Raw genomic sequence first — 26037 nt, 5'->3', positions numbered from 1 at the left:
ATCAAAAGAACCAACGACATATCTTCTTCCTCTGTTGTCCAAAAACGATTAAAAATAATGTTCTTTTATTCCCGTGAACACACACGATTCATTTTCAATCACACACACACACACCTGCAGCTCAAAACACTCACTAGAGCACCACATGTGGATTAATCCGCCACTGAAAATAGTCCCCAAACAATTCACTATCTCCCCCGTTACATTCCCCCTCTTTATGTTTTAAAGAATAATTTAAGAGCTTCTATACAAAATGAAACTTTTTACTTATATTGTGAGACTGACACATTGTTGGTTTTGGTCTTTTTGTGGGATGTGCTAACAATAAGAAAAAATACAGAATAATGCCAGTTATACATTTATGGATTATTATTAAAGAATTGGTTGTTAATTTGCACTGTACAGTAGTTACATTTTAGAGGTGATGAGGTGACACAATCACATGTCAATCATCAAAAACTAAGAATTATGGGACATAAAATACAAACAAATGAAAGAAATGGTCGCTGCTAATAATTCCTCAGCTCTGGTTCAATTTTATTTCATTAAACTTGTATATTAAAAAAGGGAAAACCACATGTTGTAGCAACATAAATCTCCATTTGTAGGCATGCTCCTTTTACTGATACCTGAAAGGAAATGTTCTGCTACTTTGGGTCCAATGTCCTGAACTACTGGATCAAGAAATCCCACCGTCGCCCACACAGACGTTCTGCAGACTTGGTTAAACAGTCGACAGTGTTTTCCTGTTGAGCTGTATACGCTGACTCTTACACAACATACTGCAGATGCTCTGGAGGTTAACCTCGAATGTCTGAGTAGCTTCATCACATTACGAGATGTTTGTCATAATTACACTAGATCATAACTCTAAAGACACGTCCTTATGAGTTGCCAGGAACACGTGGTAATTAAAACAGCTGGTGGTAGATTGGCACAAAGGGTTTTATAGAGAGAGGTTTTGCATAGAAACGCATCTTTGAAGCAGCATGAGCCCCCGTGGTGTGAGGTGACTTACTTCATAACATTTGCTGGTCGTTCATGCCCTCATTCTTATCACACAATGCAGAGTTTCTTGTTAGTAGTAGCAATATAATAAATTTATTCATAAAATAAAAAGACACGAGCAAGTACATAACGTGTTAAGAGCAAAATGAGATCTTTAACAGATGGAGCCGTCTTTGGAATGATCGGATTACATAATACAAATGTGTCCAATGTAAACGAACAGTGTTGTGATTAGTGCTTGTGCATGCACATCTACGGCCATACAAATGTTTCTAAATCTTTTGCCTGGACTCTTTTTATATATATATATAATAACCCAAAGACATTCTTGGGGCTTCACATGGAGATTACAGCACTAGTCTTCTGCAAAACGCAACATACACAGATACCACAAACACTGCTCGTGTGTGTGTGTGTGTGTGTGTGTGTGTGTGTGTGTGTGTGTGTGTGTGTGTTATGTTACATGTTCACATAGTGCTGAAGAGGAGGAGGTTCGCCTGGTTGGCTGCTGCTGCAGACACGCTGCAGTGCAGAGAGAAGCGCACCGAGCTTCGGGGACGGCAGGGAAAGGACGCAAAGAGAGAGAAAGATGGGAACTCATCTCTCGCTCGCTTCCTCCTGCCAGCCTCTCTCTCTCTCTCGGGCTTCTGTTCCTCCGCAGCTGAGTGATCAGAGACAAACAAAAGTGAGAGGAGACAGGCGTGCGAGGGAGACATGCCGCCACAAGAGAGCACCTGTGTAGTCGACCTATTTTTAGGCACCGCCGCGCGCTAACTGTGCGGCGCGTCTCTGGAGGCGGAGATGAGAAGAGGCAAAGCTCTGGCTGCGAGTTGAAAAGTTGCTCCGAGTTTTTCATGTTGTTCGTCGTCACCCTGGGCAGCCCGTCCTCGTGGGACGCGTCTCACAGAGCAGGATTAGCCAGATAACTTTAAAACAAAGAGGAATGTCTTCTGGAACTTTGCCATTATCAACATGCGGATGTAGGACAATAGCTTTACGGTTATCTGGAGAACTTTCTAATCCCATTTTGTGAAATTCCCCCCACGACGCTGCCACAGAGTCTGCTTGTTCTTATAGTTTTACGTGATTATAGTGCCCACAATGAAAAGTCACTGTGGACATCCATACAGTTAAGCTCTCAGAATGTCTCTACTACAGACTATAGATAAAGAATAATAAGCAATAATTACACATTTTGGGAAATGTTTACTTTCTCGCCAAGAGAGAGAGCAGCTAGTTAGCTTAGCTTAGCTTAGCCTAGTGTAAAGACTGGAAACGGTGGGGAGGTTACATATGACAAGACTCAAAAAGAATCCAAAAGTTCTGAAAAAAAACAAAGATATTTTACGTTACACTTTTTCGATGAGTAATATTCACGTTCTGTGTGAAAGTACCCAACAAAAATTTGCAAAAAATGTATTGACGTGCAAATTAATCTTTAAGCTGAGCAGTTGGTGTGGTAAGCTAAGCTAACTTGTGGCTAGCTCTAACTTAACGCATCCAGCAAACAGACGTGAAAGTGGTTTTCATCTTCTCATCTCATCTGTCTCCCAAAACGTCAAACTATTCCTCTAAAACAATTTGGTGATTGAAATTTATGACTTTTATGATAAAAAATAAAAAATACTTTTTTACTTTACTTTAATACTTAAATTGCAAAACAACAACAACAAATAGTGGAATCTGCATTAAAAAAATGATATATTGATGCAGAATGTTGATTTTAAATCAAAATGCATGTCCACAGACTTCCAGCACTTGTATGTTTAATTTTTTTTACATGCATATACAGTTTACAGATTTCTACGTTCGCTCCCTTGAACCCTGGACAGGAAGTGGTGAGTAGTGAATGCGACCGTGTAGCCTGATGCAGGCCCTGCAGTCTTACCGTTGAAGGATGCTCTTTTTTTACTATGTGGCTCCACTGAGTCTAGATGATGAACTTATCAGAACCCAGTCTGCAGAGGAAAGAAAAGACAAAATGTCCATTATTAATCACACTTGATACAATGATCAAAATGTATACTGTTAGTGCTTCTAACTAGTTTTTGTTTCTTTCTCCTTTCTCTGCTACATTTGTACATGAGGACTGGTGAAAGTGACAGATGTGGTGAGAGTGTTCAGCGTCACTGACGAGTCGGGTTAGAAACAGGACAAGAATACTTACGCTCCCTCATCCTTCAGTAGACTCAGGAACTTGCTAACTCTGTAGCCAGGATCCATCTGGAAACAATACAAACAGACAGAACACGTCTTAGTGCATATAATGTCATTAAAGCACATTTACTAACAGGTCTTCTTTTCTTTCTGCACAAGCATCTACAAATTCAGAAGCAAGGTGTTGAACCGTGAAAGCAGTTTGTAGTGGCGGGTCCTGGAGTTCACGCTTCAGTTCACACACACACACACACACACACAAGGATTGTAGAGGAGGGGGGGGGGGGGGGGGGGGGGGGGGGAGTTAAATTAATGGCAACCTATGCAATAACTTACAGTGTGTCTAGGATTGCCTGTAGCTACTAGAGTGAAGATATGAGAGCAGCAGGAATGAGAGGAAAAAAGATAAAGAGAAGACTGAGAATGAATGTGTGTCGCTGTTTGCAGCATGTCTCAGCAAACACAGATTCATACTTCTTCAGGCTCAGAGTGTGTGTGTGTGTGTGTGTGTGTGTGTGTGTGTGTGTGTGTGTGGGGGGGGGGGGGGGGGGGGGGCATGGCTGCATTTGTGCATACCACAGCAATTACACAGCATCCAGCCTCAACAAACAGGCGGTACACATCATCCACATACCACAGACACACAGTCAGGGGGAGAAATTAACGCCAGTCAACTGTCAGATTTAGGTCAGTTTCTGCTGCTGCGGGTCGGCCACCTGCTTTGGGTGAACAAACTCTATTTGGAGGCCGCTGAAGATGACAAGAAGTTCAGAAAGCTATTGTGACTGGTGGTGGCACTGCTCCACGGCTTGCTAATCTGTTAGCCATTAGCAACAGGTGTTTACTAGCTAGCCCTGCAGGTATTGACAAATCATCTAGCGCCGTTTATTTTACGAGGGGTCCACTTTCTAGTGACGAGAAGACTGACTGACACGTAGAACTGACCCTTTAAATCCAAGCCCGACTATGGCCTAAACTTATAATTATAATATGCTAATGATAGATCAACACATACAGCATCTTTGTCTCCAAACCAAACCCATGAACTTAACTCTCAATCTGACAACGACACGAGAGACAACTTGGTCGAGTCTGTCCTTTCACTTTCTTTGAGGAACTTCACTATTTTGCTCAATCTGAAAAAATAAAAGGCAACCATCTTAAAAATCAAACCTTCGGAAGTGTCAATACTGGATCCCATTTCTAATTCAAGTTTTGGTGAAAAATAATTTAATTTAACCTGGGTTTAGAGGTTTAAATTTGATCATTCTTAATTTTTAAGCTAGTTTAAATTTGGTGCAACATGGAACAAAGTTAAACCATAATTTAAACAGGTTTAAAAGTTAAATCTTGTCCGCCTACGCTTCCCAGAAACACTGCGTCTCAGGGTCTTGATGTACAACTGGTCGTGACTTTTTACAGAACTAATCACATTGATTTTGATCCTGGTGCTCTGACAGGGTCAGGGCCCCTTCAAGAGTAAATCATTTGGGTTCACGGCAAACAGAAACTAACTACACAAATGTCAACAGGGACTTAAAAAAAAAGTTAAAAACTCATAGTCCAAACCACAAAACCCCTAAAGACAACTATAAAAAAGGTGGGTAGACTTTTAGCTACTCGACTCATCTCCATACATACGACTGACGTGTTGAAAGGAAGCCAACAAGCTGCTGAGAGTTGGTGGTCTGTGTTCTTTTTTTTCCCCTGTGTTTCCACAGTTGGGTGGGTTTAATGTGCAGGTTTTTTTTGTTTAACCTGCCGTATGTGTTGGATGACTGATCTTTATTGATTTTGCTCTAAAATTGTAGGTACACCAAAACCACGAGGTGTGTGTGATTGTTCTTATGAGTCGCTTCCCTCTGATTCAGAACATGTGACTGTAGCTTTGGAAAAGGTTTCTATAACTCTGAACGTATTGAACCCAAAACCGTTTGGAGAGTAGTTTGTGAACTAGAGATGTTCTGGATCCTCCTGCCCAACAAATCATCAGGAGAGCCACACAGTTTCTTTTCATTCCAGCTAATAGATGACAGTTTTTTGCTACAGAGATTCTGGTGAGAATGCCGGCCAGATGTGTCGAGGAAGAGGAGGGACGGGCTGCTCGAGGTCAGACCGCACTATTACAAAAACAACTATTTGTGTTTCAGAATAAAAAATGTTTAAAAAAACAAGACTGCTTTGCTTTTACCTTCACCCAAGTCCAATTCTATCTTTTAATACTAGTGCACATGGAGTTACACCAGCATTACACTTACGATAAGAACATCTTCCAGCCAGTAGCGATGTGAATATTTTTGATGTTGGAAAGAAACAAGAATGAAAGTCAGCAGCCATGCTGGCAGACCTGTGAGTATGTCCTTAGGCACTGCAGAGCTTTGAACTAAATGCTAAAGTCGGCACGCTAACCGGCTAACAATGAAAATGCTAACATGCTGTTTAGCAGGCTAAGATTAGCCAATAAGCGCAAAACATTAAAAAGGTACAGTGTGTAGGATTAAGAGGGATTTACTGGCAGGAATTTAATATAATATTTAATACAGTTAGTATTGTTCATAACTGTGTTTTCATTAGTGTATAATCACGTGAAACTAAGAATTCTTGTGTATTCGTTAGCTTATATGAGCCCTTGTCACATTTCACTTAAAGGTTCCATACTGTAGAACGTTTATAGAAAGATTTCCATGTTTTCTTTTAAATATAATGCAAAGATTATAGGGGCTATATAAATACTGTGCAAGTACCAAAATGCTAATTCCACAGAGAAATGCACGCAACCCATATTCAGAAACTGTGCCTTTAAAAACGACTTCTGTAAGGTTGTGATGTCATAAATGTGACGTTAAACTCACTAGTCAACACACACACACACACACACACACACACACACACACACACACACACACACACACACACACACACACACACACACACACACACACACACACACACACACACACACACACACACAGTGAGTCTGCGGCTGTAGTGATGCTGTGAAGACAGCAGCAGCACAGATGTGAAAAAGACTGACCAATCAGAGCAGTCTGGGCTTTTTCTTAAAGAGATAGGCGCTAAAACGGAGCGTTTCCGACAGAAGGCGAATACAGGAATGTTCAGACAGACAGTACGAGAAAAATAAAGAGTTTTATGAACATTAAAGCACGTAAACATGTTGTAGTAGAAGCCCAACATAAATGTATGAACCTGAAAATAAGCTTGATACGTCCCCTTTAAAACCACAGAAGGAAGAAAAGTGAGGGTATCACCAAATTTATCAGGAACAATCTTTAGGAAACCTTAAATATCTGTACAAATGTTTCCTGACAATCTATCCAATAGTTGTTGAGACAATACAGTCTGGGCCAAAGTGGTTGACAAACAGATTGACATCACTACAAAACGTTAATGCAACCAAAAGTATCTCTTCCTCACCTGCACGGCCATTTCAATCAGCATGAGCAACTTCTTTATGCCGATCCACAGGTTTTGGCCCTTCACAGCTTTAGCTATGCTCGCCCGTTCCACTTCCTGAAAACTGCCGAGCAGCTGCAGGGACGAGACGAAGAAAGAGACAGTCCTCAGCACGAGTTTATTAGTCATACTGGGAAACGTGTTTAGGAACAGGACGACAAATATCAGCCAACAATGTCGCCTCGTCCGAGTGTGTCCACAGAGAAGTAATGCACATTGAAGCATATTTTACACCTTGACTGAGTCAACTCTGTGTGTGTGTGTGTGTGTGTGTGTGTGTGTGTGTCTGGTACCTCCAGGGCCTCGACGAGCTGCTCTCCCCTTGAGATATTAGGGATGTGGATGGTGGTGCTGAAAACATCCAACATCTCCATTTCCTTGAGGACGTCTCTACGACTTGTGGTGCCGATGATCAGCAGCTTACGACCCTGAAAGAGAAGCAAACGAGACCTCAGACTTTAACTTTTTATTCAACCGTTCCATTTGGTCATATTCTTTTGCTGCTTTCCTCTTACCAGCATTTGGATTGTGGACATTAGTCCACATCACACATGTGATATTAGTTCTGAGGCATGCCATGATCAATGATGAATGTTAAGTGTTGATGAAATTAGAAAGAAAGTGCAAGCAGAGGACTTCAACAACGACAACAACAACGTTTGGCGATAGTGTTGTTTGTTTTTCCTTTACTAAAAAATGCTTTATGCTTATGCAAATATTTTCTGCATTCATTCATTATTTATTGAATGAGCAGAAAACAATAGTGATACATATTGTTTTCGAGATATGAAATTACTTATATCGTGACTTTTTGAGATTTTGGCTGCATCCCCTCGCCGAAGCTCTTATCGGCCGGTGTCTCACGGTGAGATCTAGGAAACGCCGTTTCACCACATTTCTCTCACGATTGTGCCACTTCAGGTTTCGGCAGTGTACGGGGGCTTTAAGTCACAACAAGAGCACAGGGAACAGAAAATAACAGGACAAACGGAACAGAGCGCGGCACAACAGAAGACAACGGCGGAGGAGAAAGAAGAGAAGCGAAAGAAATGTAGCTCCGCTAAGCCGACAAGCTGGAGAAGGACCAGGAGAAGAAGACGAAGGAGGAGAGGCAGAGGAGTGGCGAGCAGACAGGGGGATTATGGCTGCCGGCTGCCCCCCCATGGCGTGGGGGGTTGCGATGCTGCATGCAGATGAGGTGCCACACAGGCGGCGGCGCTGCCAGGTCCTGGCTCTCTCACAGAGCCCATTCTCCTCCGTGTCCCCCTGGCCTCCCCCGGCCCCAGGCACCCCGCTGGGCCCAGCGCTTTACAACCCCAGAGGAGCACTGCAGCCAGGCATTCAGCGCCAGGCCCCGCGCCACTTCTCATGCACATGCAGCCATATAGTGGGCTATGCTCTCATTCACAAACCCGTCAACAACAGACACACACTACAACCAAAGGAACTATGAGAAATGGGTCCCTACCACCACCATTCACTGCGAGCACAACAGGGCCAGGACCAAAACACTCGTTAATAACCATACACTCACACACATACTCACACTCACTCTCACACACTCTCACACACACACACACACACACACACACACACACACACACACACACACACACACAGTCGCTCACACATGCCAGCCGCAGCCAGAGACCTCCAACAATTCCTCACAAGACTTGTGCGCTGGCATCCATAAGATCTGCTGCCCTCTTTCTGCCACCTGAGGACTAGCAGCCGCACAGTGAGCATGCTGCAAATAAATAAGTACCTTTGGAGGAGGTTTCTTCAGCAGCACCAGCAGAGCTTGTAACACCAGGTTGGAGAAACGAGGGCCAATGGGGACGTAGTCTGAGGAGAGGGATCGTTTTCTATTAGCAACTGCAATTTAATGCACATCCAAATAAAGAAAACGTATCTTAAAAAAATGTCATTCTGCTCATCAGCTGCCGCATCACAGTGACTCCAATCTTACCTAACAAACGTTCGATGTCATCCACAACCACACAGCTCAGCTGGGACTTGTAGGCATCTTCAAATATCTATCACAGGGAATAGAAGTACAAAAACAGGTTCAGATAGAGGTTCAGATACAGCACACAGCTGTATGCGTGACCTGAAAACACCAGAAATAAGGCCTTGTATTTGCAGCATCACAAACACAAGCAGCGATCTCAGGGAAGTGAAACCTAAAAACGAATCTGCAAATATTATGCTGCTAAAGAAACCGAAACGGAGATCTTCGAGATTGTAACTTTAAAAAAGGTCCAGTGTGTAGGATTTACATTCCCATCATCCTCAGCTGTACATGAAGGAGCAGTGTGTAGGATTTAGTGACATCTAGTGGTGACGTTGCAGATTGCAACCAACTGAATACCTTTATGTGTAAAAAAAATCAGTGTTTGGTTTGTCCGGTCTGGGCTTCTGTAGAAACATGGCGAACTCTGTGAAGAGGACCTCCTCCGTATGTAGATATAAGCGCCTCATTTCAAGCAAACAAAAACACAACGATCCTTAGTTACAGCCGATTATACACTAACGGAAACTAGTATGAATATTATGTTTAATTTCCATTTTATATTTCAAAGCTTTCTACTTTTTTTTTTTACCTTTTTGATGGCTTGGCATTTGGCAATCTCCGAGTGTCCGATCATCTTGTCGGGGGAGCAGATCTTGATGAAGGGGAACTCTGAGTCTTCCGAGATCTTAGCGGCCAGCGCTGTTTTCCCACTGTTAGGTGGACCTGAGGGAGAGGATCAATCACTAGTCAGCTGTCGCTCACAGAACATATTGCAGTTTCTATTGTAGTGTTCATCTGTTGCATGCTGACTGTGGACGTCGCGTGAGTCCTACCCTCCAGCAGCACAGACACCAGCGGTGTGCGTTCGCTGTTCTTCGTCTGCTGCACCAGCAGCTCCCCGTCCTCCAGGACCGCCGACACCGGGTCGCCCCACCGGATTATCCCGTTCATGATGTAGCTGGCGTAGTCCTCCTGATTGGTGCCAAATGCCTGGACGGGAAGAGAGAGAGAGAGAGACAGAGAGAGAGAGTTTAGGGTTGATATTTTTGTTTGAGTGTGTTGTGTCAAGTGTTAAAGAAAATATAAACTGTAAATGTGATTTGTTTCCCCGTGTATTACTGTGAATTAGCTTAAAGATAAGGTTTGATAATCTTGACAAACTAGGGTTTGTTTGTTTTATTATGGTAGGTTTTAAAAAGTTATCCAACTGAAAAACCCAGCCCAGTGTTGCCAACTCTGTTCCAATGAAAGTAGCTAGCAGCACTAGATGTCATTCAGGCCAAATTAAATGATTGGAAAGGCTTATAACAATCACGCAACAGCCTCAAATACCATTTTTAGATTCCTGTATTGCTGGCGGGATGTAAAGAGATTCAATAAATATAACAAAAACAAATTGTCCAAAAATCCACCACCCTAGCTTTAATTTCATGTGTTCTGTATTCCACTTTGTTTTCCATTAAAAACATATTTGATAGAATTAGAAGGAGACACAGAAGACAGATGGGGGGAGTGACGGAGACAAACTTACAGGTTTGATGTCGTTATCCAGAGACGTCATGAAGTCCAGTCTGCTGACCTGCAGCTTCTCTGCCGTCTCGGTGTTTACCTCCACCGTGTTGGTGGCCTGCAACAAACAACACAACACGAGATGAACGACAAGCAGATGATGAGCTGCTTTCATTCTCTGATGAACTCCATGCCCCCCTGTTAATGAAACCCATAACATGAAGTATTGCACGTTTAGATTGCACAATGTGTCAGCAGACAATGTGCTCCCTCAGAGCAGAAAGGTCAGACCGAGAGGAGGAGGGAAGAAGAAGTGTTTAGAGGAGTGAAGAGAAACGTCACGGCCATCAGACATGTGTAAGACCCTTGTCTGTCGTTTATCATCACCCTCCAATATCTACTGCTGCAAGTGTGTGTGTGTGTGTGTGTGTGTTTGTGTGTGTGTGTGTGTGTGGGGGGGCAGAACGCTTAACAGATGAGAACTTCACCTTATCTGCGTGTCCTACTGAGCTGTGTAGATTTAAGCCAATGCACCTGATAAAACACTTAAGTGAAGGCATATATAAATATATATATACACACACACACACACACACACACACACACACACACACACACACACACAGGTGGCTACTTAAACTGGCACTATACAGCAGTGTGTGCAATGCGTGTCAGTCTGTGTTAAACTTAACACACAACATTAATCCAGTGGGTGCTTTAAAAAAAACGACCTTAAAGCATTTTATAAATGTGTCAGAGATTCATACCAGATGATTTTATTTACTTTAATGTGGATGTCAAGCGCAGAAACCGTCGCTAACGGCTAAAGACTATTATTGTCCATTTACTCTCTCTGATTGGAGAGAGTAAATGGACGCGGACAGGTAATAAGTACCTTGATGTGTCTGTTCATGGCAGTGGACTGGGCAGCCCGGACCAGGCCCTCCAGCTCGGCGCCGCTGTAGTTCTTTGTCTCCGCTGCCAGCTCCTTGATGTCCACGTCTGGGGTCATCAGATCGTACTGACGCATCTTCGCCGTGTGGATGTGGAGGATCTGGATGCGGCCTCTTTCGTCCGGTAACCCTGGAAGAAACACACGGGACTTTAAGCTTCAACAAAAAGGGTTACATTACATTACATTACAGTCATTTAGCAGACGCTTTTATCCAAAGCGACTTACAATAAGTGCATTCAACATTGGTAATCAAAAGAACTACTAGTCACCAGAAGTACATTTCCTTTTCCAAACAAGCATCTAAGAGCACGAAGCAGAGCATAACTCAGAGCCAAAGTACAGAAACAAGAAAAACAGTTAGTGCTATAAGTAATACAATAAGTGCAACAAGCTAGTATGAAAACAATAAGCACTAAGTGGAAGGCTCAGGGTAGCACTTCCTGAAGAGGTGGGTTTTCAGCCTGCGCCGAAAGATGGGCAGCGACTCCGCTGTCCTGACGTCAGTGGGAAGTTCATTCCACCACTGTGGGGCCAGGACAGAAAACAGACGTGACCGGGTCGATCGGCCGCCAGGACCTCTGAGCGACGGGGCAGCAGAGCGAAGTGGTCGGGCGGGGGTGTAAGGCTTGACCATGGCCTGGAGATAGGAAGGAGCTGTTCCTTTCACTGCCCTGTAGGCTAGCACCAGAGTCTTAAACTGGATGTGAGCTCTTACAGGGAGCCAGTGTAGAGAACGGAGAAAGGAAGTTGTGTGGGAGAACTTGGGGCGATTGAACACCAGGCGAGCTGCGGCTTTCTGGACAAGCTCCAGAGGTCTGATGGCCGACGCCGGGGCTCCGGCGAGTAGAGAGTTGCAGTAGTCCAGGCGGGAGATGACAAGAGCCTGGATGAGAACCTGCGCCAACTCGTCAGTCAGGAAGGGACTATTTATCACGTCTTTAACTCATACACACTACCTCACCAGGGCTGCTGGTCTAAACTAACTGCATTACTTTTAAATGTTCACTGGTTTTAAGTCCCTTTCCAGTCTACGGAGATAAACCATTAACACCAGAGTGAAACCCTCTCAGTGCGTTCTCCACCTCTTACCAATCTCCATCTTCACCTCCAGTCTCCCTGGCCTCAGCAAGGCCTCATCTATCAGGTCGGGCCTGTTGGTCATACCTGAGGGAGGGACAGATGGGACAGATAGTGGAACGAGAGGGATGAGTTAAGAGTGCAGATGTTCAGGGAGAGCCTGTGTGTTACTCTGTGTGTGTGTGTGTGTGTGTGTGTGTGTGTGTGTGTGTGTTGGTGTGTGAGCACCTATGACCAGGATGTTGTTGAGCTGCTCCACTCCGTCTATCTTGGACAGCAGCTGGTTGACCACGGTGTCGTGCACCCCCGTGCTGCCGGCCATGCTGCCGCGCTGTTTACAGATCGCGTCGATCTCGTCGAATATGATGATGTGAACGCCGCTGTTCGCACCGAGCTGTGCAGCGGAGAGGCGAGGGTGGGGGGGGGGGGGAATTAAATGAGAGAAAGACAGAAAGGTTACTGTGTCAACTGTAAATATGATTATTTACTTAAAACACAATATTTACATGCATTGTCTTTGTGTAAACCTCCAGGATGGGTTCTTGCAGTGTTTCCCAAACTTATTTGGGCATCAAATTAAAAAAGGACTTTTCAAAGCTTTTCAGCGTCTTTATCTTTATCATAGTCGTTTTCTCTAAAATTCCAATGAATTGTTCTCTAAAGAAATTGTATTTTACATTTCCAGAAACAGAAAGTTGCAGGTTTGTACATAAAAGAAATTTGTCTTGGTGTTTTGGTGTTGGTCAAGAGATCAAATGGAACATTTTACAATAGAAAATATATATATAAAAAAAAAGAAATAAATTAAAATATGTTTGTTATCTATTCTTAAATAACAGATATATTCGTACGTATTCTCAAACTAAACTTTGAGAAGATTTGAGAGTTGCAAATTAATGTATTTAAATTGGAGAACTGAAATAATTCAGGCCTTGTGAAGTTGTTAAATTACAGTAAATCCACTGATTTTGATTCATGTGAATATTAGCCCTGTATCAGCACAAAATGCATTGAATTTCAAATGATTTTAGGCTTTTGAATAAAAAAGGTTTGGTCATCAATCACATGCAAGACAGAAACAGAAGAAGCCATGAACTGTCTCTCCAAACTCATTTGTTACTACTACTACTATCAATACATAGAATCATGTCAATATTTTCCTCTAATGCATTCTTTCGGAGACATAAAGACGACAAAGACTCAGCCGATGTTTCATTTGAAAACCAACACTGACCCTCAACTGAGAGACAGATGGAGAAAAAAAAAAAGAGAGCAGCAGGGTGGGGGGTTATCCCTCCATCTACAGACCCGTCAGTCTCAGCCGTAGCATTTAAAGCAGGTGTGGAGCTGTCCTTATTACACACTGGATGGAGTGTGTTCGTGTGTGTGTGTGTGTTCGTGTGTGTGTGTGTGTGTGTGTGTGTGTGTGTGTGTGTGTGTGTGTGTGTGTGTGTGTAGGGAGGTCTAATAGGAGGTCAAAGACAGCCCAGCCCCTCATTAGGTGGTGAAGAGTGAGGTGGCTCGACGCTAGTGTCTCCCCATCCAAACCGACCATCAACACACACACACACACACACACACACACACACACACACACACCAGAACTTTACCAGAGTTATTACAGCTACGTCTGGCTAAAGGGCAGATCTCTCCACTCCTGGAGAAATTAGTTTTCTTTCCGTTGAAACAGATGAAGTGCTTATCTCTCAGACTTTTTATCTGATGCGTAGATAATAAGGTCAGCAAAGTCGAAGCATTGCAGGTATAGTGATGCCTCTGGAAGTTGTAATAAAACAGACTCATTTATCAACACCAACATGTGGGCTTTTCATTATTGCTGTGCTTTAAATTCTGCACCTCTTGAAAGTTCACTTCAGACGCGTTTCCACCAACAAGTTCCTGGTTATTTTAGTTCCAGGACAACTCGAACTCAAAGGTTCCTTCAGCCCGCTGTTGTCTGCGCTCCCATTGCGGTCTTAAGACCTGGGCTGCTGATGGTCGCAGGGTAAACACACTTCAGTGTTCCCGCCGGTTTAATCTAAAGAACACCATGAAAAATAAATAAATGTAGGTTTTGTCTCACTGCTGCAAAGTATTTACCGATGCAAGCTGGACGTAACGAATGAAAAGCAGAGGAGGAGAATGAAACTACGAGCGTAAATCATTCATTGAGTCTTCGATGGTTATTTATTTATGCTTTAGAACATAACTCTCTCTTTCTCTCTTTTTTAAAATGAGTTGGGATGCCGACAGCAAAGCTTAACTTTACTTTTAATGTGGTCAAACAAAGAGAAACGCTCTCCTCTCGTCCGAAATCAGTACTGGAGTACTTCCTTGTTTTATGAATGAGGCGGTACACGAGTTGAAGCAGCGTCGCTGTGTGTGTTTGACGCTGTGTGTGTCATCCCTGCAAACCCCACCCCGAAAGCTCCTGTACTTTCTGAAAGCACGACCCCAGACGAGGACCTTTTCATGGGGTCAGAATGTCCTCAAAACTTCATTTAGACTCTTGGTCGTACAGAATGAGTTCCTCAAGAGGTTCCCAGTCCCTGAGGAAGTTTTTAATGTCCTCTGATAAAAGTAAAAGCTCTTGTGCATGCGAGTATATGACGTAACGCCCCCTCACCCTCTTCTGCTCCTCCTCTGCGTCTGCAAACAGCTTCCTGATGTTGGCCTCAGACTCTCCCACGTACTTGTTGAGGATCTCGGGGCCGTTGACGATCTTGGGCTCGCGGGCCTTCAGCATCTTGCCAATCTGTCGCGCCATCAGGGTTTTACCGCAGCCCGGGGGTCCGAACAGCAGGATCCCCTTCACATGCTTACAGCCTGGAGACAGACGCACAACCAGGGAGGGAGGAATGGAGGTGAAACCCAGCGCAGGAACTCACATAAAGAATATATATATATTTGGGTATTCTATGATGTTGTTTTCAACAATTTAATCAATTTAAAGTCATAAAAAAGAAAAAAGGTCAACAAAAGCTACTATTATTTATTTTTTCATTTTAAACACATTGAAATCAAGTTTTTAAATAATACTTATATATATATTTATATTATTTTACGTATTTTTACTGGCATATTTATCTGCTGTTGTGTTGGGATGTGACATGTTGCGTTTATGTGTCTCCCGCTTTGGACGTTGAACTGATGAGTCCTCGACGTTGTGGCGTCATCCCTCACAACGGTGAAATGTATTTACATTTTCTCAAACTAAAATGAACTACTCATATTGTCTATTTGTAGTTCTTCTCTCCATTTCATCCCTTTTGTAAAGTGTCTTCGAGGTTTTTGAAAAGCGCTTAAATGTATTATTACTCATGAATTAATTACAGAGCAGCTCAATGTGTTACTACGGCCAGTTTGTTTAATTCCTTCTCTGTAAAGATCAAGTGTGGAGACTGCACGCTCTCAAGTTTACACTGTAGGGCTTTTAATGGCCTTTTGCACCTGCTTAATGACATTTAGCCCAGACTAATTGAGAGGCCCATGATAACCATCTGAGCTGCCATTTGGGCCTGCTGAAGGATGACAGGTGGGGAGAACAGGGGGGAGGATGGCTTCTCCAGCGAGAGAAAAAAAAAAAGAAAAGAAAAAGAGTCATGTGGTTGTGTTTGGGAGAGAAAGCGCTGAAGCGTCCGTCTGTCCCGCTTCACCTTTCTGGGAGCAAAGGGGAGACAAGGTGAAACTTTCAGACTTTTGCTCCACCACCACAAAAAAAAAAAAGAAAGAGAAACTGTCATCACCTGCTCTGGCGGCTCCCCACGCCTGCCAATTACAGCTTTACCTTTAGCTGGACGCTCTATCGGGGCACGGCATCTCATTACGGCAGCCAGCTGGCCGCAGCCAAAGGCCGACTCCGGCACACAGGCGCCCCGGCTAAAAAAGGTCAGCTCGCACGCCGCCACACGACCCTGGAGCGCTGTGGGCATTTAAGTGATGTGTGTGTGTGCTTGTCAAGACTACGAGGTCTGGGAGCAAGGATTAGGATTGGGGTGTGTGTGGGGGGGAGAGAGGGTTTCGTGTATGAGTCACAAAGACATGATGGCCTTTGCAAAAAGTGAGTCACACGTCGTCAATCTGACAGCTGTCAAAGATCGATTAATGAGTGTGTGCAGGGATCACGGTCGAGGCACCGCAGACAGACGCTGCCTCGTCAGCTGATCGATGGGTTTCTCTGATTCGGGCGGCGATTCATTCCTCAAAAGGAATTATTCGTTTGTCAAATGTTGATTTAAGGATTGAACACAAGCTGAATATAACAAATGAAAACAGTGATTATTTTCTGGCAGGTATTTACTGATCTGTTCCACCGGATGAATGCTGAAAGATCCACGACAATGTGTTTCTTAAAACAGAATTGTGTTTTTGGGAATACATTTAATTGACAGCGAGAGACAGTTCATGGCAGCGAGAAGGTGAAATAAAGGAGTGATCAACTCACCCATCTGCTCCACGATGTCTGGAGGGAAGACTCGCGAGGCGAAGGCTCTGCGGAAGATGTCAGAAAACTCCTTGTCAAGGCCGCCGATACCCATCCTCTCAAAGTTCCAGTCTGGGCTGATGATGGACTGGCGAGACTCTCGGGTCTTGGCTTTCCCTGAAGAGGAGACACACAAAGAAACACTACAAGTTGAGCTCAAGAGGAGAGCATAACGTCTTATGGTGATTTACAGAAGAAGCACTTCCATCTACTCTGATGTGAACAGTAGGGCTGGGCAATATGGCCAAAATCTTACTGAAAATTCAATATGGAATTTCATATGTTGATAACAATATAAATCACAATAAAGCATGTTTTCTGGTAATTCAATAACTGCATGGTTAAACCTATTTTTGTAGTCTCATTTTTGAATTAAATACTTGACAAATTAACTATTTTGTTATTTTATTTACGAACTTAAGTGCAAAATGTGCCAAAAAAGTAAAAAAAAAAAAGAAATCGGAGTTAGTATGTGCTTGTTAATATCAAATTGGCTAATGTACTTGTGTGTCATATCTTGGTGTATGATTCCATCACAATTTGTCATCTTCCAATGAAATCATATCATCACATTGAGTTATTGGCCAGGAAACAGCAGTGTTTTTTAATTGACAGTTACTGGAGTTGTTTTGAGTCCCCAAATTATTGTTTGCGGTGAAATTAATATGGTATGTTGAACAACTTCTGTCTGAACCACTGTTTTGTCTTTTGGGTTTGTTTTTGACTGACGTGTTAAATAAATGATCACAATAATCATAAAAGCGGAATATATCACATGGAGGTAAACGGCCCATTGGGTGGCCACTGATGTTGTGACACTGACAACATGTGGAAGAAGAAGCAAAATGAGTGAAGTGTGCCACCTTGTGGTTTTGTGGAGGATCGCTCTAAAAACAGTGATTTTAGAAGCTCTCCATCTCTAATAACCATGTCGGCTCTATCGGCTGTATTTAACAGTTGCGCCAGCTGTTAGACCACACAATATATCTAACTGTTGCAAGTTGCCGAGTACTGTTGACACTCACCTATCAGAGTCAAGGACGAGGTCTCGGCCTTCTCAAAGATCACCTGACTGTTTCCCAGCAACAAACCGATCTGAATCTGAGGAAAGAAACCACCAAGGTGACGACCAACTGTGACACAAAATCTACGGATTCAAAATGTATGGAGAAGATATTGAACTTAACATTGAGGTGTTATATTTGGGGGAAATGAACATAGGACTTACAAGATTGGGAGACAAATATATATTTAGGAATGTTAATGAGGAGTAAAAAAAGATATTACCAGAAAATGGCTTAAGAGGTTAGGGACGTTGACTTCCTCTTTCAGATTGGAACAACTTTAATAGTATTTGGGGAAACCGGATTGAATATACACACCGCCAATTCATTCAGATTTTATATGACAGAACATTCAAATTGTAGAACCCTGTAGTTCATCACTACCGATTTTGAAAATGTGTAGAAGGATAAATATATAAGGATGAAAGGAGAAAAGTATTGACATACAGATGGATATATGTATATGTGGTTGATGTGTATATCTTGAAATTATTCCTTTTATTTTATTTAATCTTTATATCAATTTATATTTATCATTATTCATTATTATTTATTGGTTATCTACCATGTGTAAAAAAAAAAAGAAAGAAAAATGTGACGTTTAATATATATATATAATAATAATATTAAAAATAAATATTAAAATATATAAAAACAATTTGATAATAAATCAATGATTTTCATGCCATGTATAAAAGCCTAAAATGACACAGAATATCACACAAACATCGCCGGCCGGATACCTTCGGTTTCTTGACAGAGGCTTGTTCTCCCTTCAGGATGCTCGGGTCCATGGCCTCAATATCTTTTATCAGCAAAGTAAACAGCTTATCACAGAAACTAAACACAAACTAAAGGGAAAAGAGAAAAGGACAGAGAAAACATAAACTACAACAAACAAATGGAACAAAGTTGTACTAGCGTAGAAGATCAGTACAATAAATTCACAAATAAATGAAGATACATGAATGCAAAGAGCTTTTACTGTGAACACGCATCCCGTTCTTGTGTTCATGTTCTAATGAAGCTGTGATTTAAACAGGACATTCTACAATAAACCAGGCTGACCCATCGTGAACCCCTTGAAGCACCTGCTGCCTGACGCTGAAGGCCTGGTTGTTGAAGTGCTGGACGAACTCCTTGGCCATGTTGTCGGAGTCGTACGGGTTGCTGTCAACATTCTTCTTCTGCAGGAAGTCAATCTCCACCGTCATGGTGCTGATACACTGTTTGGACTTGTCAAACGTGTAGTTTGTTACTGGAAGGAGGTAAAACAACAAAAACATCGGTGGTGAGGTTTACAGATTAAACATCTGGATTATTATCTCTGGCAGCTAATCCCGCATCATTCTGGACCCATCAGCCCAATGTGTTTGGTGCATATTCATGACTGTTGGCTCAAGGACCTCTTGTAGTTGTGATCCACCATTTTTGAAAAAAAACTACTTTATCGACTGTTTCATATCGTCATTGACTGCTGACTCCTCACTTCTCTTTACCAACCGATCGGGGCAGCAAGCGGTCCAACAGTTGCTTCAATCTCGTTTCCGCTAGCGATCAGGAGTTGTTCCTGTCAAGATTTTTCCCCCCCAAGGTAAGATAATTATGGTATGCATTCACTCAATCAGACAAGGCAGCAGCGGTCGGTCAGTGGTGGTTCTCCTCTGGAGGCCAGCATCACAAAAACCCTGCAGGTCCTCAATAGAACAGGTCTTCCTCTTCCCTTCGAGCTGCTGTCTAATAGAAATTAAAGCTGCATTCATGGACGTCTGTGGCAACTTGGGGCACCGAGCACAACATCTGACACATGATCAGCCGTTAACCACGCCAAACATCACGTGACCACCCTGAACGTTACACCCCAAGAGGTTCTGCACTGGTTTAGAATACGAGATGGTGCTGTGAATCAGCCACAGTATTTAAAAACAGAGCTGTAGATAGTACAAGCTTTATAGAACGATGCATTAAAGAAGTAAAACCACTTGTATCCTCACATTTAATCCTTCCAAACAAATGCAATACCAGCAGATGTCGCCATGTTAGACTGAAGACCGTAGTGAAACAGTGAATCATTTTTCGGGAAGCTCCGTATCCCCACACACAGCTCTGTGTTAGAGCTATGCCTCACATTTATGTTCTGATTATGTTCTTTCAGACACTATCTAAACAGCAGGGCCTGAGCTCATTACTGCATTCAGAGAGGTTACCAAATCAATCAGTGCCTCGTTAGAAGGCATCAAACAGCGATTTATTCATCCTTTAATGTGAGAGACTCTAATCAGCAACACAAAAGGCGGATCCTGAATCTGACATGATTAGCGGCGCTCTATTCAGATCGTCTGCATGTCTTCAGACTCATTATGGAAATGAGATACACCGTTTAATGGCTCTCCTCTAGATTGGGCTGATATTTCCACCGCTGCCATGTAATTAGGAAAATGACACCCCTGCAATATAGGGCTGCTATATTCATATCGCTGTTACCCTGCTGAAAACATTCCACCCAATGCATGGAACTACTTTTGTGTTCAGATATTCTGTTGCTATAAAACAGATCAAATAATAAAAAGGAGCTTTGCCGTTCTCTTTTTTCCAGACCATGTCAAGAAAGATGAAGGCATCACGAGGCTCTTTTCACTCGGTGGATTAGATTTTCATTCCTCCTGATAAGCAGACAGCGTCATAATAGCGCCCATCATTTGGGGCATCGCTTGGCCTCAGGGACATCATTTCATCAAAAGAACAGTTCTTGTCTCCCTCTGGACGGCGGCCAGCGTCTCAGACAGATGTGCAGTGACACCACCAATCCATACTGATACACTGTCTCTCCCTGCGCCGGGTGAATCATGTCCCCCCCCCCCGCCTCTCATGACACCATGATAATAGCTGAACCCCCTGAAGCCCACGTATAGCTGGTAATCTGGAGGCGTCAGAAGTCGGCGAGATGTTTCTCTGAAGCCTTCAAAGTCTGAGGTTTGATGTCTTGTGTTTCCGCGGCAGCAAGGTGTCCGTGACTCAAACGGCATTCAGTGATGAGAGAGAAAGGCCGCCGAGCGCTGCTAATCAACGGACGACAAATGAATGGCGGTCATCACAAAAAGGCTGCGAGGATGTCGGAGAACAATCAGAAGTCTGTGCAGCTCGTAGATGAACGTGTCGTACGCAGCAGCAAACCAGCAGCATTATTAACTTTATATTGCACCTGCAAAATGATTGTACATATTTACAAAGAAGAAAAGGAAAAAAAAATCGGACAGGTTGCTTTAATTCTAAAGCTCGAAATAAAAAAAAATATTTATCATAATTCTGTTTTCTCAAAATGTTACCACCCAGTGTGGCATTCTACTCTGAATATTTCTGTAATTTGTGAAAAGAAATAGGTCACAAATATGCAGTTTCATTTTATTAAAGAAAATGCTCATTTCATTATAGTCACTATAGTTTTTTAGCAGACGTTACTCGAGCAGGAGGAAATGGTGCTTCTGTTGGGGACTATTTTCAGCAGCGGATTAATCCACAATTTGTGCTCTAGTGTGTGTTTGTGGCAGCAGGACGCACGTTTGAGGGATTGAGTCAAAAGGAAAACGTCACCCAGTACAACAGTGACTACGTTTATATGCACACTCACGTTAGCATGTTAACAGCTTTGCAGGAATATTCGATGAGGGGTAACTTGTGCATGTAAACGCACTCAACGTGGCTCATTGACAATGGAGCTCAATGGCACAGAGCAATGAGACATACCAGGCTGTGGAGACACTTTTTAGTCGGATCAAATCATCGATGAGAAAAACCTAGAACATTATCAGTCTTTTGCTTTACACGTGAAGCTTACCTCTGACCTCTTGTCCAATCGATAGGCCGGCCCACTTTCTCTGCAAAGAAAAAACATTGATTGATTTAGTTCCTTTCATCATCGTTTTGTCTTTTGTATTAGAACACGTCATCAATACATTATTCAGAACAAAAAGGACAGCTAGTCTCAGAGACATCAGTGTAACGCTCCTCTGCAACCTGGTCTTATTTCACCACACTTCTTCACACTAAAATGCATAAATCAGATCCATACTTAAAACATCTTTCAGGGGTCTGCTGACTCATTCTTTTTTTTTGCACAAGCTGAGTTTTTAGACATGTCAGATGTGAGTCAATCAATGGATCTTATTGAATGAATTCTTGTGGTAAAATAAGACCGTCTTGAGGAGGTTACAGTAGTACCTGTGTGCCGTGGCGGCTGTTCATAAAGACGGAGGAAGAGCAGGCAAAGAGAGGAAAGAGCAGGAACAGACAGATTGAGACAAACAAAGAGGTCGGTGCAAACAGCCCCCAAAAAAACCACACAACACTTTATATCAGCTCACATACTGCTATTTTTTTTTTTTCAAACAATACAACGTTTGCAGAAAAAAACCCTGCAAGTGTTCACCAGTGCTTTGTTAAGGAAAATTAATAGTTTGACAGAAAACAGACATGGTGGCATTTCATTTTATAAGGAACAACAAGCGTTGAGGAACAGCGGCTAGCTACTTATGATGAAATCAATCACTCGTGATGAGACTTGCAGAAAGCTGTTCAGCAGCGATGCACAGGTGAAACAGCAATGTTTGAGAAGACGTGGCTGTCGACGGTCTGCTCTACCTGTGGCAGGCTGAAGGCAATGGTCCCGGGGTTAACGCTGCGATGCTTCTTCAAGGTGAACACATACATGTGGGCCAAGTTGCGCACAGTCACATGTCTGCACAGAGAAACAGAGAGACAGAATTAAGTGTGGAACAGAACTAGTGGGACCCCAGATGTCACTGCTCCTCCCACTTACACGTCAAACTGTGGCTCCTCCTCATTGATGACGGCACAGTTGGTCAGCGAGAGTTCGTCTGTTGGGCATCGAGTCGCTTGCATCGTCTGAAAAGAGAGCAGAGAAGAATGTACACAAGGAAGTATCATAGATAGATATGCAATTTTTAAAGCTGCTCCTCCAAATTGACTGAGAAGTAAATAAGCCATTCAAGGTTGTTGTTTTTTTAGTCCTCTAAAAGCTAATTCTATAGACAAACCAAACACTGGTTCTAGAACAGGCCTTTTTTGCATTTGTCCATTACCTGAAGGCCACCGTAGTTCCCCGACATGCTTGGAAAGGTAATTGAAGGAGGGGGTTCAATCTACAAACTCACCACCAGATGCCACTAACTTCTCCACACTGCTCCTTTAAAGTGAGAAACTAAGAAAAGCCATGTCTAATTAAGAAGACAGAAAAACAATCAACCTACTCTCATTCCAACGACCTAATTAAGTCTCAGCAAACCGAGAGAGAATCACTCGCTGACCTGCATCTTTTAACTTCAAGTACTTCAGCATCCAGGCCAACCACTGTGGCTCTGGAGATCATTTTAGGGCCAGTTGTTACAGACAATGTTACCTGCTGTAGGAATGATGGTTGACAAACGGGGACACACACAAACTGACAGCAAAACGTAGAAATCTGAAAATATTTAGCTTATGTTTTGTCTCCCTGGTGCTAACAGAAATTATATTTTTCACTTCAGCTGTTTTTTTTGTAATTAATTGAATAACACTAAAATAAGCATTAACTTGACACTCCAAAACGTGACCCAGGAATAGTGCCTTTAAGTCTTTCCTGTGCACCAGAGCTTGTGTGAAGGACATTCCTTGCATTGCTTCCATGTAATCAGCTCAAATGTAAAAATGTGAATGAGGCACAGAAAAGTCCAAGGATCTAAAGTCAATGGCGACTCTCTCATCATAGTACGCTGAGAAGAAAACCGCTTTGAATACAAGAAAGAAAGATGAAACCTAACATGATAAATTGTTCAATAGGTTACCAGTTCATTATCTCGCTACAACTAATGCAGTCTAATACAACGGGCCTCCGTGAAGGTTACAATGTTTAGTGATTGTTGTCGGTCATTTTGGAGACTGTAGTGTGTGATGAAGTTTTCTGTATTGAGTTAAAGGGAAAATTTGCCACCTTTTATGTGGACGTCCGATCAGTGTTGATGGTAAATGTAGCCTGTGTGTGTTGTATTGCACCAGGAAGCTGAGTAGCTGTAGCTGGATGTAAGGAACAACTACAGGCTGCTGAACTTCCTTGTTCGTATGGCAAATTATATTTATACTTGGGCGTCACAAGCTCTTGAGCAATGCATCCTGATACATGTAGGCACTGCCGTCACAGCTCCGTGAGCAGATGAACTCAGATTTCTTCGTCAATACGTAACGCACTGAGAAATGTAATGCTTCAATGGACTGTGTTTACCATCAACACTGATGGGACGTCCCCGTAACAGGTGTAAACGTTGAATACATACCTCTCTATATAATATATGTAATAACTAAAGGTCCACCTACTACCATCAATGCTCTACTACATTACCTGAGGAAGACCAGTGAGATGTGGTTGACAGCTCCAAAAAAAGGACAGTGGACCTGGAGTATAGTTTTGTCAAACGCTCTAAACTAGTTTGAACAAAAACTGAACTGAAATCATTCACAGATTAGTCAATTTACAATAACAATATTGTAGTTGCACCTATTTTAATATCAGTACATTTTTTCGAAAAATATGAGAATTTATTGGCTCCAGATTCTTTTACACAAATATTTACTGTTTTTTATTAGCCTTCTGTGGTATTAAACTAATTATTTGGGGATTTTAAAACTGTTGATGGCAATTAGAAAACGCCACCTTGGGCTCTGGGAATTTTTCTTTATTTTCTGAAGGAAATAATTAATTATACTAATGGAGAAAATAATATAGAAATAATTAAGTACAGCCATAATAGCTTCCATGAAGCTAGGACTAATTGCAGAGCTGTTGTATTAGACGACACTACTTTGAACCTAATAAACTGACAACTGTGTGTAAAGAGCTGCATTGAGTAATTAGTATTACTATTATACTATGACTTTGTTTGAACTTCAGCTACTTAAAAACAGCCACTGATGTGAGGAGTTAACAGAGAGTTTAACATCAGTCCAGTTTATATCTTACAACTCTTCTTCTTCTTCTTGTTTCCTTTAATGTAGCTACAGTTCCTTCATTGATTTAGCCTTTCAAACTGGAGCTAATTACGTCTAACAGCAACATTTTTCATATCCAAATCTATAACGCTATTGACTATTATATAATGTATCGCCTCTAGCTGCTCGGTGGCTGTTAAACATATCAGTTTAAATCTAGAACAACAGTGGTGACAGAGCTACATGCTAGCAGTGGTCACATGATACTCCTCTACTTCCGGGTTGCCTACGAAGTTTTGATTGACATCTGATTGTGGCTCACTTTACGTGTTTAAAATAGAGAGTTTTTAGTCCTTAAAGTACACGTTAAGTTTTAGTATGCAGTGTTGTCTGTTCGTGGTGTGTTTAAGTTTTAAGTTTCGCTTCAAATAAACTCACCCGGTCGGTCATCTTTACTCCGGTTCAAGTGCAACTCAGCATAAAACAACCCTCTGCAAACAGAACAACTGCAAAAACGAGAAAGTGACGTGGAAAGAGGCGGAATCTGCCAACGTGATGAGACGTCATCACGCACACTACGGGACGTAACGTAACGTGATGATTTGGCAGAGTACCGCAACAAAATTTGACACAATCCAGGAAATCTGGATTTCTACACATTTTTATTTTTAAAACTATGTCATTTTTTGCAATGATGAACTAGAATTGTTTTTACGTATATTTTAATATATTAAGTCTTAAAGCACACACGAAAATAACACAACAAAATAAATAAAACTGTACAATGAATTAATTAAAAATAACATGTTTTCTTTTCTCATCCCATTTCAATTTTTTGTATCATTATTGTTTTTAATTATTTATTTACATTTTTGTACAGATATGTTGAGTACTTGTATGCAATATTTGTATACTGTTTTATAAAGATTGAGAAGGAATAAAGATGAACTCACAACAAAACATTTATTCTATGATTGTTTGAATATAAAATTCTGAGGGATGACGTTGTTCATCAGATAAATCATGTATTTGAGTTAGAAGCCAAGGTTGTAGTTTTATATTTATAATACTAGGCAAAAATACAACTTACACATCAATTGACTAGTAATTTTTTGGTAAAATTCACACCCATAAAAGAAGAAATATTCTTAATCTTAAACCATTCTTATGAATTTCTTTATTTTTTAATTTGGAAATTACATTGAGTCTCTTAAAGTGATCTAAAATACGACATTTGTAGACATAACAAATATGCTTCAGAATTATTTAGAGATTTAAGTTTGACACCGGTAATTTTGAATTCATATCCACATAACTG

The 26037-nt window shown here is 42.0% G+C and overlaps 1 protein-coding gene across 1 annotated transcript; it reads right to left on the bottom strand.

Annotated features, from left to right (window-relative positions):
• Window positions 1-32: 32 nt before the first annotated feature.
• LOC137891949 (vesicle-fusing ATPase-like) lies at window positions 33-25246 on the bottom strand. Its single transcript, XM_068736819.1, has 22 exons — window positions 25158-25246; window positions 22558-22643; window positions 22380-22476; window positions 21577-21616; window positions 18833-18999; window positions 18485-18592; window positions 17703-17778; window positions 16639-16794; window positions 14821-15020; window positions 12423-12588; window positions 12207-12281; window positions 11058-11245; window positions 10185-10280; window positions 9487-9643; window positions 9243-9376; window positions 8609-8675; window positions 8405-8484; window positions 6933-7067; window positions 6601-6714; window positions 3176-3231; window positions 2897-2966; window positions 33-1669 (listed from the first exon to the last, which is right to left on the bottom strand). Exons 1-21 carry the CDS (start codon window positions 25167-25169, stop codon window positions 2939-2941), a joined length of 2238 nt encoding a protein of 745 aa, XP_068592920.1. The 5' UTR covers window positions 25170-25246; the 3' UTR covers window positions 33-1669; window positions 2897-2938.
• Between the last annotated feature and the right edge of the window lie 791 nt (window positions 25247-26037).

The sequence above is a fragment of the Cebidichthys violaceus genome, unplaced genomic scaffold, assembly GCF_023349555.1.
Source record: "Cebidichthys violaceus isolate CVI_PGR_0920_01 unplaced genomic scaffold, fCebVio1.0.p SCAF_72, whole genome shotgun sequence".
Taxonomy (NCBI): Eukaryota; Metazoa; Chordata; class Actinopteri; order Perciformes; family Stichaeidae; genus Cebidichthys; species Cebidichthys violaceus.
The sequence above is the reverse complement of the archived record's forward strand: the minus strand, read 5'-3'. Positions and strand labels throughout refer to the sequence as shown.

Bases quoted from the DNA above. Each gene is read 5' to 3' on its own strand.
- LOC137891949 (XM_068736819.1), bottom strand. The intron at 12,589-14,820 runs GTGAGGGGGCGT...TCCGCTGCACAG, and splicing joins CAGAGGAGGAGCAGAAGAGG to CTCGGTGCGAACAGCGGCGT. The intron at 6,715-6,932 runs GTACCAGACACA...TCGTCCCTGCAG, and splicing joins AGCTCGTCGAGGCCCTGGAG to CTGCTCGGCAGTTTTCAGGA.